Source organism: Cavia porcellus, unplaced genomic scaffold, assembly GCF_034190915.1.
Source record: "Cavia porcellus strain 051 isolate PalLab524CR breed Dunkin Hartley unplaced genomic scaffold, mCavPor4.1 scaffold_31, whole genome shotgun sequence".
Lineage (NCBI taxonomy): Eukaryota > Metazoa > Chordata > Mammalia > Rodentia > Caviidae > Cavia > Cavia porcellus.
Genome location: NW_026947514.1, coordinates 11,205,354 through 11,216,979, shown reverse-complemented (window position 1 = coordinate 11,216,979; position 11,626 = coordinate 11,205,354). Strand labels below are relative to the sequence as shown.

Below are 11,626 nucleotides of genomic sequence, written 5' to 3'. Positions count from 1 at the left end.
TTTATACTCACGGCATATCTCAGTTCCAAGCAGCCACATTTCAAGCTCTCCCTAGTCGAGTGTGGCCAGAAGGTGGGGGCCAGAGAGGTAAACAAGCAGTTGGTCAAGTGCTGTTTGAAAAGATACAGAAACCATACAAATGCCTTTGCTTCCTCCTGAGCCAAGGTCAGGTGTCTATGGGGAGGGTTGTGGTAAGAGTCCTGTCAGTGTCACTGTGGATCGTGGGTCTCAGTGTCTCTCTCCAGCAGCCAGCTGCCTCCCTGGGTGACCTTGGAAAGCCACTTAAGCACTCAGCGCCCCTGCTTCCTCCTCTACTCTCCCAGTGCAGTCATAGTTGATGAAGGTGGGTGACAGTGTGGCTCATTCTGTCCCTCAGGGTACCTTTGAGGGTTCTCCTGCAAGTGACACTGGACTTTCCCCAGATGAATCCCACTGTCAGTCTGGCCAGGCCAAGGCCCTAATGTGCAGTGCCCAGGTTCCCCTTCTAAAGGGGAAGATGGTGGCTTTTTGGGCAGCTGGAGGAGTACGAGATTGCTAGGTTCCTGGTCTGTCCCTGAGGTCACTGCTTCTGGAACCCAGTGGAAGAAGCAGAAACCCATGGGCAGGACTTGGTTCATCGCGGCCAGGTTCAAGGAGGCCTTGGTTCCTGTTCTGGCTCAGGTTCAGCTAACAAGTCAGACCACAGGTTCCTCTTCCTCAGGAGGGGACCTGATAGAGATCTGGCATCCTCCCTCCAAAGACGGGGCCTGCTGCACGAAGCCACATGTCAGTCCATTCCCCCACCCCCAGCACCTGCAGCCCTCTCCCCAGTGCAGGAGCTCCTTCTGGGAGTCCTGAGGATGCTGAGAAACATTATGAGGGGATCCATGAGCTCCAGTCCTGACCCCTCCTCCACATACGGGCAAGGAAGTGGAGTCCCACACTGGGCCATCCACAGTTATCCTGCCTCCTGGGCAAAAGGTCTCACAGGGAAATGAAACCACTTAGCCCAGGTCAGGTAATCCCCATAGACCATCATGCATTGCGGCAGAGGACCAATTGCAGCTTCTCAACCTGACTGGGCCGGATGACGCCTGGGCTCTGTTCTGTCCCTTTGTGACAAGAGGGAGATTAGGCTTGGGCCCTGCTGGGGGAGAGAAAGTTCCTAAGGTGAAGCCTAATGGACTCTCCTCCTAGCTACACACTGAGCTCCTCCCATACCGGGCAGAGGTTAATGCACTTGACACTTGCAAAAGTTACTCGTGGTGCTTGGTGCTGTACCTACGTAACACAGCACACAGCAGGACCAGGAACTGAACCAAAGTCAGCCAGACTCAGCAGTTCACAGGCTCGGCCAGACTCAGCCAGTTCTGCACGGGCCTCTTTCTGTCCCTCCCCTCCCCCACCTGGAGGAGGGTTTGGTCTCATGACATCTGCTTCCCACACACACAGGGTTCTGAGTGGGTACCGGGCCCAGAGAGCCCTGCTCCTTGTTATTCCTGAATAGCCCAGTTTCCACCCGATAGATCCAGAGCACGGCCGTGGCTTGCATCTCTCATGTGTCTGTTTCTACCATTAACCTGTCAGCTCCTCGAGGGCAGGGACCTCAGGTCCTGCTTCTCTATGAAGCCTCAGGCCTAACTCATGGCAAACAGCAAGTAGCTGCCCATGAACAACTGAGTGGATGGGTACAGAAGAGGCAGTGAAAAAGAAGGAGGTTTGGGGGTTCAGATCCTTCCTCTGTCACATATCGACTCTGCACCCTCAGGTAATTTCTTTCCCTTTCTGAGCCCCAAAGACCTAATGCCTAAAACAGCAATAACCAAAGCTCCCTCTGCTCACCCCACAGTGCTTCCTTTAAGTGCTGGAGATGGAGTACGGGGCCTCGTGTACACAGGCAAGAGCTGTCCTGCTGAGCCGCGCCCCCAGCGCCCCTGAGCTGCACCCCCAGCCCAAGGGACAAAGTTTGACCTGTGCATGGGGATCATTTCCCTAGCTTGGGCTCACCAAGGGCTCCCACCAGACATAGTGTCCGTGCATCAATGAAGCAGGAGCACAGGTATCAAGATGGACCAGGAAGCCTGGTCTTCGTGGTCTTCACACTTCTGTATCTTATTTAAGGTTACATTTCTAAGAAGGAATGAAGACACAGAGAGAAAGCGTGAAGCAGGAACTTGTGGGGGCTGCACATGGCTGACGCTGACGTCCAGCATTAAGCAGCCCATGTCTGCCCGCCTCTGCAAGGGGCCAGGGCCTTTGGGATCTTAGCTGTGGCCTCCTACGCCGAAGTGCAAAGGCAGGGCAGGTCCAGAGGCAAACAGCAGCCCAGCAGGGGTAGCCAAAGAAAGAGCTTGCTAGGTTTCAAAGAGAAAGACAGGGCCGGCCCTACCTGGGCCTCTCCTAGGACGTGACCTGTAGCCACATCCTGCCAACCAGGTTCTCACCCTTGCTCTGCTGGGAACTCCCCTGCTGAGGAGGAGAGGAAACGGGCCTCCAGCCTTGGGTCAAAAGAGCACGAAACCGATTAGAGGCCCCAGGGATTCATTCAGCCGGAGAGTTCATCAGAGTTGATCGTGGGCACCCTGAGCAGCCACCCCGCCTGGACCCCAGACCAAGTAAACAGGGAGGCAGTGGGAAGAGAAGTAGGTTTGGGGGTTCAGATCTTTCCTTTACTCTAGAGTGATTTCCATGCATCCAGCCCCTTCCTGAGGCTCTGCTGTTGTGTGCAACTTGTCTGTCCATCCTGAGGAGACACAGCAAGGCCTGACTTCCTAATGTGCACCCCAGCTCCCAGCACAGAGCAGGAGCTAGAGCTTCACTGTCGGATAGAACTCAGTGTATCTGTTTCCTCATCTGCCAAATGGGAACAAGGGAGGCCTGACTCCATGAAAGACAGGAAGAAGATGGATTGGAGACGATGCTTGGAATGGCTTTGTGACCATTTGTCTTGCAAGAAAAGAGAGCTGTCACTACCATGTCACTTAACCTCCAGCAGCCTCAGTTTCCTCCTCTCCAGGCCAGGAGCTGGGGCCCTGGTCCCAGAAGTTCTCTGGCCTCCCACACCAGAACTGTGACCCTTGGATCTGTTTCATGGACTGAGTTCCTCCACAGCCACAGGAGCCTGAGGAACCCCCAAGTTCCCACCTCCGTATTTTGAGGCACAAAGAGGGAAAAGCCTTGTTCCAAGTTCAGGGCCTGTCAGTGTGGTGGCCGGGGGGGAGGGGGTAAAGGGGTGCGAGGGAGACCCCATGTGTGGAGGAAGATGGCCTGAACCTTGGCTTTGCTCACTTACTGCTGTGTGTGACCTGGAGCAGGTACCACTGTCTTGGGGCCTCAGTTTCCTCATTTGTAAAGACAGAATGTCAGCATCCTATCCTCGGGCTGAGAATGAGGATTAGTGAACGCTTACAGGACAAAGGCCTCCTACTTGGCCTGGGGGCTTAAGCAGAGGCCAGAGAAGGAAGGACGGGGAGGATGAAGGTGATGAGGGCATCACCCTGGAGAGCCTTCCTAGATGCTTGGCTCCGTGGCTTGGCCTTGCAAGGGCCGCAGAATCTGCAGCTTCTGGTCGGTCTTGGGAGAATGTGGGTCCTCATCAGGGTCACCAGTGCAGTGTCCACGCCCCAAAGGGTGCCAGTCACAGAAGTGATGTCTTCCCTGACCCCAAGGACAGCCCCTTCCCAGCGCCTCCAGGCAGCAAAGATGGCCCTGGTGGGGTAGCCGCAGTGCCAGGGTTGATCTTCCAGGAGGAAAGAGATGGGACCAACCAGCCCAATCTTATGGCAGACCCAGCCAGTCCGAATCACAGTGTGGCTGCCACATCTGCTTTCTGCACCAGATGGGGAGGGGAAGTGGAGGTTCAGGGAGGAGAATTATGAAGTGAACCACTGACCGTCTCGAGCCTCTCTGTGCCTGACACTTCAGTAAGCACTTCATACCATTCATGGCGCTGGGGCTCAGTGGCTGTCAAAACAGGGGGTCCTCTCAGGCCACTTACAGGTGGGGAAACTGAGGCACAAAAGAGGCCAACCTGTGCCAGGTCACGCAGCTATGCAGTGGCAGGTGGCATCTGCCTGACTCTGAGTCCTGGCCCTGTGACCTTCCTGGTGTACCCCTCTGTGACCTCTAGCCTTAGTTAATGCCTGACCCTCTCACCAGGAGCCCTTGAGGGGTGAGGTGGGGTGCACACCTGCAGCCTGGCCCCCGTGTTGCCCCACCTGCCCACCAGTCTCTTCTCCAGTCCCGTTGGGAAGTGGCAGAGCCCCTTTTATCCAGGGACCTGCTGCTGACCACTTCTCATATCCTCCCCGGCAAAGAATGTCACCTTGTTCTGTATCTGCAGCCCTCCTGGTTGGCTGGGGAGGGGGCAGGCGGGGGTAGGCGTGAGGTTAACCTCATTGTTGTCTTATATGGTCATTTAAATCTCCCAGGGCTTCCTCCAAGGGCCAAAAATAATCCAGAGACACAGCAGCTGTGTCCAGCACACAGAGAGGACCCAGCCATCTGCTTTGGTTCAGAGCCCTGTGTCTGTCACTCAGCCTCTCTCCCCAGCTCCGCTCCATCCTCTCTCCTGCCTCCAGCCATGACCCGCTTCTCCTATGCAGAGTACTTTTCCCTGTTTCACACCTGCTCCGCACCCCCCAGGTCCACAGCGCCTGCCGAGAACCCAACGGCCCGGCCCCCGCTGGGTTTGTTCCAGGGGGTCATGCAGAAATACAGCAGCAGCCTGTTCAAGACCTCCCAGCCCGCGTAAGTGTCCCCCGCCCGGCGCCCACATCACCAAGCTCACGTTCTCAGCTGTCATGGCAGGGAGGGCGGGGGCAGAGAGCATATCTGAAACCCCAGGGTAGCAGAGACGCTGCCGAGTCACCTACCAGGCAAGTCCTCCTAGGTATGCCTCCCTGGAGCCCCGTTGCTCCTGTGTCCCCCCACTGACCCCTTAGATGGCCCAGGCTGAGACCTGTGTCCTAGAGGAGCCTCACAGGGCTTTGAATCCAGGACCCCAGCAGGAGGGAGACTAGGGAGACCCCAGAGTCCCAGAGAGCTAGGAGGTGGAGTGGAGGAATTGCCCCATCTTCTGTCTGTCCTGTCTCACATCCACCATGCCACCTTGCAGGACCCATTGAGTACACCCCCAAGGCCCAGACCCACAGCTTTGGCCTTTCTTGTATCTTCATTTAAGTGTCGAGTGCCAAAACCCAGAAGTGATCTTTGCCACAGGAGGGATTCTGTTTGCCTGGCACAGTGGGACCTTTGGGAAACGGCTGTGTCTTCCTTCCCTTTCTGTCCCCAAGGACCGACCCGGCTAAAAGCAGGAGAGGGCCCCATGCTGCCCCCGCTGTCCCTGTGCTGTTGTAGATCAGGGCAGCACAGCAGCCGTGGTCCTCACAGAGGCCAGGCAGCCCTCTGTCTGCTCCTCCTTCTGCTTCTCCTTCCCAGCCTTCCAAACCCTGTGGCTGCCTCCTCCCTGGTGCCCAGGTGGCTTTGATGCCCAACTGGAAAAGAGACGAGGTTCTGGTCTTCTCAGTCGGCCACTTCCTGCTTACTTGCACAAGAGGGCTTGGTCCCCCTGGATCTCCCACAAGATTGGAGAGGACAACATGGCCCTTGGGGTCCTGTTTGGCTTCAGTCTCTGGTAGCCTGTCTCCCCCCAGCAGCCTGCCCACCCTTAGGGCGGGGACTTTGAACCCTCAGAGGAGCTGCCAGAGTGTAGTCCTATCCTGGGTCCAGGTCTCCTCCCACTACAGCTGGACAGACTCTCACTGTCAGTGGGTCCTTAGATCCTTCTCATGACACTGCAAGGCTATGAGACTAGCCAACCTATTCCCTTCCACATCAGTGGGGTCACACTGAGACCTCCCAAGAAGGGGAACACCTACCCAATGGGGCCTTTCTGAGGCCCCCAGGTATTGCTTGGTCTGCTCCTAAGTGGAATTCATCCAGGTGGCCATGATGGAGTTGATGGGACCTTCAGGACTGAGGGGGTCACTTTCCCGTCGTCCTTGCTGATCTGTAACTTCACTGGCTTCTGTGTCCTGTTGCTATTAATAACCCGGGAGGCTGAGAATCAAGAGGAAGTGCCGATCCCTGAAGGAAGTGGCTAGAGGGGCTGGCCTGGGGACCTCAGAGCCCGTCCTAGCACCTGCATGGAGGGACTCTGGGCAGGAAGAATGGGGTTACTTACGCAGAACCCTCCCCAGAAGTGGATTAGGAAGTCACGGCAGTCTTACTCCTCACAGTCTCTCCAGTGATGGAGAAGGAAGCTCAGTAAATGTACAAATGAATGCTCAGAGAATGAATGAATGAATGAATGCTTGGCAAATGAATGGACAGGTGAGCAAAGTGACTTAATGAGCCAGGCAAAGATGTCCTTGGCCATAGCCCTGACTTTTAAAAATGTATTTATTTTTTATTTTATAAGTTGTCAGTGTAAAGGCTTCAGATTTATTAAGTTGCCAAGTATTCCCACTTTCCAGCAGCTCTCTCTGCTAGGAGTGAGGCTGGGGACAGGTAGGAGTCAAGGTAAGTGAGAGGCTTGCTGTGCTGCCTGGAGGAATACTCAGAGGCCCAGGCAGCCCTGCAGGAAGCTGTGCTCAGGGAAGGCACTTAACTGGTGCAGAGCCCCTCCTGTGGGGTGTATCCTTTCCTTTGTAGGCTGCTGTTCGTATGGCATCCTCTTAGTAGATAAGGTCTTGGTACCGCATTAGCTGTAGCCATGGAAACCACAGGAATGGAGGGAGGTTGTCCCTTCCTGCTACAGCCACTGGGGTTGCAAGGGCTGAGTGCTGGTCTTGGACCCAGCTTAAGGGACAATGACGACTGGAGGGCCCCACTGTGGCCCTGGTTCCTGGCTACCAGTGGACACTGCCTGCCCTCTGGAGACAGGCTACATGCCCTGCCTCTGTCTACACCTGAGACTTGGCTGTTCCTTTGCTCTCACAGGCCCATGGACCCCGTGCTAAAGGCCATCAAGGAAGGTAATGAAGAGGCCTTGAAGGCCATGATCAAGGATGGGAAGAATCTGGGGCAGCCCAACAAGGAGGGCTGGCTGCCGCTTCACGAGGCTGCCTACTACGGCCAGCTGGGCTGCCTGAAGGTCCTGCAGCGAGGTGAGGCCAGTGGTGGGAAAGGGCCTGGGCAGAGACAGGCAGAGACACTGCAACTGTCCTCTGAACAGTTGCAGTCACCAAATTGGGAGAGGGAAAGTGACTTGTCCCCACCTCACCCCAGCCTACACCCTCTGCTGCCATCTTTCCAGGCCTCTCAGGACAGGAGAGCCTGATTCCTAGAAAAGGAATAAAGAAAGGCTTACTTTTGGGCCAGCCACTGCCAGCATGTTCCAGCATGTTCCAGAATGTTCCAGGGGCTGATTTGGTGTGGAAAATACTGCAGCTGCACCCAAGTCCTGCCAAAGTTGTATCTCCCACCATCTGTGGGACCCTGGGCCAGTCACACTGCCTCACTCAGCCCCTTCTTTGCTGTGAGCTGGATTCAGATGAGTAACACCTGCAGTCAGGTGTCACTAGGCCCTGATGTGAACCAAACCACACAAAGTCCTGCACACTCCAAGAAATAGCTACAGGAGAGGTGAAGTTTCTATGGTAGCAGTTGGAGTGCAAGAAGAGGACACGCGTGCAGGGATAGTGAAGGGCTGGGACACAGGAGAAGGCTGCTTATAGGAGAGGCAGAGTCTGAACTGAATTTCTAAGACCTGGAAGCTGAGCCATTGCTGGGAAAGGGCAAGGTGACGGCCCCCTTCAGAGGAGGCCATGCATTTCCTGCTTTGGAACTGGGAAGAAGCTGGGACTGCTCAATCCTGCGATGTAGGCCCCTTCTTTCTTCATGCATTTCCTGGTGTGTCCCCTTAGCTTACCCAGGGACCATCGACCAGCGCACCCTGCAGGAGGAGACAGCTCTGTACCTGGCAACATGCAGGGAACACCTGGACTGCCTGGCCTCTCTGCTCCAGGCCGGGGCAGAACCTGATATCTCCAACAAGTCCCGGGAGACCCCACTCTACAAAGGTATGTCCCCCCCTCCCACATGGCGGGAGTCCTGAAGCTAGGTGGGCAGGCAATGTGTGTGGCCCCCAAGTGGTCTGCTTTGAAGGGGGAGCCCTGGCACTGCATAGCTTATTCCCCAATTCGTGGATGCATGTAAATGCCAACATTGCCAAGCTCTTCAGAGCCCTTCCTGACCAGGCACCCTGAGGGACACTGAGGGCTCACAGATGAAAGGATGCAGGTCTTGCCTGCACTTTTCCAGCTCACTGGTGCAGAGGTGGGGTGCACTGTGGGGGTGTAGGAAAGGGGTCCTGAGAGTGGGGGAGTCTCCACAGAAAAGATGCTTGAGCTGAACCAGGAGAAATATGCTAGCTGGCCAGGCCAGGGAGCAGCATGGGCAAAGGCAAAGAGGTGGGAGACAGCCAGTGGGATGTTCATTTAACACAGTAATATCTCGAGACTTCCTCAGGGGATCATCCATAGACATCTACTGACTGCCCATGAATGACCCAGGGTCAAAGTCTGAACAAGCACTGTAGCTGCCATTTATGGGGTGCTTACTATGAGCCAGGCTGTCTTGGTTATTTTTCCCTTGTTGCTTGGACAAAACACTCAGTTCCCAAAATGAAGGAAGGAAAGGTTTATTTAGCTTACAGTTTGTGGAGGTTTCAGTCCATAATCAGCTGGCTTGAAAGCAGGGTGGCACATAGCAGAGGGCAATATGTTCATGGCAGTGGAACATAGCACAAGCAACAAGAACAAAAGAGGAGAAGCTTATATTGTATGTAGGTCACCCATGAGTGTAACACTCACATACCCAATCTCAGCATTGGACCATGAGTCATTCACAAACTCTAGAAACCCACTTCCATGACTGCATGAGGCTTTGGGGGGACATCCAGATTCAGACCATAACACAGGCACTGCTTTTTTCTTGGGCCCACATGCAGATCTCCATACAAGGCTAGCAGAGGAGGTAGGCACCATTATTATTCCCATGTTATAAATGAGGATATAAGGTACAGAGACATGAACTGAGTTGCCCCAATCACACAGCCAGCTAAGTATGGCCTCCAGCTCAGGGAGCATCTAGCTCATGCTCAGCTGCTTAAACAACCAGCCTGGTCTCACAGGAATGATGGGGCTTTTGTGCTTTGAAAGCCACAAATGTCCCTGACTCCCCCTGTCAGGGGAGGCTGAAGTCTGTTGGCAGTGGGAAGTGGGAGCCAGTGATCCAGCCCCAAAGGGTGCCATAGCTACTACCTGGAGCCTCAGTTATCCCACAGAGAGCTCCCAGGAAGCTGGCAAGTCACAGACAGTTCAGTCCTGCTTCTAATCTCCAGGGTTGGGTCTCACCAGCCTGGTCTTCTTTAGTCCTTCTCCTAACATCTTCTCTTGATCACCCCTTGATCCCCCGTTTTATGGTGAAAACTCAGAGAGATGGACAGCTGGGGCTTTGGTCCTACTTGACACAGTACACAGAGAACCCCTGTCCCCATCCCCTCCTCTGACACTGGCACAGAGAGGCTTCCAGGGTAGGTACCCAGGTGACCCCAATTCCACCTACAGCTCTCTAGGGAGGCATGGCCAGAAGCCAGAGAAGGCTTCAAGTCTGGAGACAAGATGAGGTATAAGAGGAAGGACTGAACAGATTGACAAAGATGAGCTGTACTCACAAAGTCATATTTATCCCAAATTAAATGAGCCTCCTTGGAAGATAGAGTTGGGGATTTAAACAGGAATATGAACAGAAAAATCATCTAGAAAGATTCTTCCAGCTTTGATGAGGACTGAAGCAAATAACACTAGCAGAGGAGATGAGTTATGGACATCGTGGAACATTCAAGGGGGCAGAGACTCTGATCTTGACCCCCAGGGGTTTGAATTCCAGTTCTGCCACTTTGGGCACATCATCTGCCTTCCCTGTGCCTTCCCTTCCTCATGTGTGAAAGGGGATAATAAGATTATCAACCATTAACTTAATGAATCATGCAAAGTGCTGTGCCACAGAAGCCATGCTAAATACAGGCGTGCTTTCCAATCACTTAGCCCGCATTCCCACCAAGGGCAAGAACCTAGCACAGATCTTCCTGATATTTGCTGGATGAATGGCTGACAGATGAGTGAGTGAATGGTCCTGGCTGGCCAGGTCTCTCCCGGTCCCCACTGACCAACTTGTCCCTGTCGCAGCCTGTGAACGCAAGAACGCGGAGGCGGTGAGGCTGCTGGTGCAGCACCATGCAGACACCAACCACCGCTGCAACCGGGGCTGGACGGCGCTGCACGAGTCGGTCTCACGCAATGACATGGAGGTCATGGAGATCCTGGTGAGCGGCGGGGCAAAGGTGGAGTCCAAGAATGCCTATGGCATCACGCCCTTGTTTGTGGCGGCCCAGAGTGGGCAGCTGGAGGCTCTCAGGTTCCTGGCCAAGCACGGTGAGTGTCTGAGGGTTCATGGGTTATGTAGTCCCGCAGGGACCCAGCCGGAAGTGCAGGAGTCATCGTGGGGGAGTGCTGTGGTCCAGGGAGCATGTCTGTGGCAGTGCCATGTTGAGAAGGATGCTGAGCTTCTGTCTCAGCTCCATGGAGTCCTCAGTGGGAACCCTAGAGATGACTGCACTTCAGCACAAACACAGGATGTGGTCCAAGGGCCGCACATTTGCCATCTCCACGCCAGCCCAACATCCTCATTTTGTAAATGAGGAATCTGAGACCCAGAAAAGGGAAGCGACTTATCTACAGTCATGTAGCAAAATTTTTTGTAGAACTTGCCAGATTCTTGGTCTCCTGGCTCCCCAACTCTCTGCTGTGTTATACTCAAAAGCTAGAAAGGAACCTCAGACCACATCTAGAGCACTTTTGTTTTGCAGGTGATGAGACCAAGGACTGGGATGGGAAAGTGATTTGTCCAGTTTCACACAGCAAATTAGAAACCGAGCTGGGATTTGAACCCAAGCCTTTGACTTCTTTGCTTGTGAAAAATCTTAATGGAAGAAACTAAAATAATGTTTTCCTCACAATGATGCCTTAGCAGAAGAAAAGCCTGAGGCCATGGTAGGCCATCTTTTTGCTTAAGGAACGCTGTGTCCTGATCTCTCCCAAGCACACTTTGATTTCTGTCCCTCTCCAGAGGGAGGAACGCTCCTTCTCCAGCAAGAGAAGCCAGAGGTCATGCAGACCTTGGGTGTGACCTGCAGTGATTTGTGGAGGACCTGCTGGGAGCAACTTAGGTCCCTGGTGTTTCCCCCAAGGCAACATGAGCTGGACAGCGTCCCTACCTCAGTTCATCCAAGGGAACACAGAGGTTTGCAGGGCTTGAACGACAGGTCACAGTCAGAGCCTGGATTCTGACTCCATCCATCTGCCCCAGAGCTACATGCTGCTTGCACTGGGCCTGCATCCAGACCAGTCCCACCTACTCAGCACGTGCCTGAGCAGTTGGGAAGCAGACGCAAGGCACCTCCCTACAGCCCGGGACAGTGCAGGAGCAACCACACAAGAACAAAGGGACAAGGCTGGGCCCTGGGGGCCGAGGCCAGCAGGCTGAGCAAAGGGCAGTGTGCTCAGCAGGTGAGGCGGAGCTTCCCAGCTCCAAACATCTGCCCTGGGCTCCTGCCGACACTGAGTCAGGGTCCGTTCCCCCT

At 54.6% G+C, this 11,626-nt stretch overlaps 1 protein-coding gene across 1 annotated transcript in view; it reads left to right on the top strand.

Moving 5' to 3' along the window:
• Asb2 (ankyrin repeat and SOCS box containing 2) overlaps positions 1 to 11,626 on the top strand; it is a 33,959-nt gene that overhangs the window by 11,132 nt on the left and 11,201 nt on the right. The window contains exons 3-6 of the mRNA XM_003462632.4: positions 4,624 to 4,728; positions 6,922 to 7,088; positions 7,848 to 8,003; positions 10,173 to 10,418. Coding sequence (XP_003462680.1) covers positions 4,624 to 4,728; positions 6,922 to 7,088; positions 7,848 to 8,003; positions 10,173 to 10,418 — 674 coding nt within the window. The remainder of the gene's footprint in view (positions 1 to 4,623; positions 4,729 to 6,921; positions 7,089 to 7,847; positions 8,004 to 10,172; positions 10,419 to 11,626) is intronic.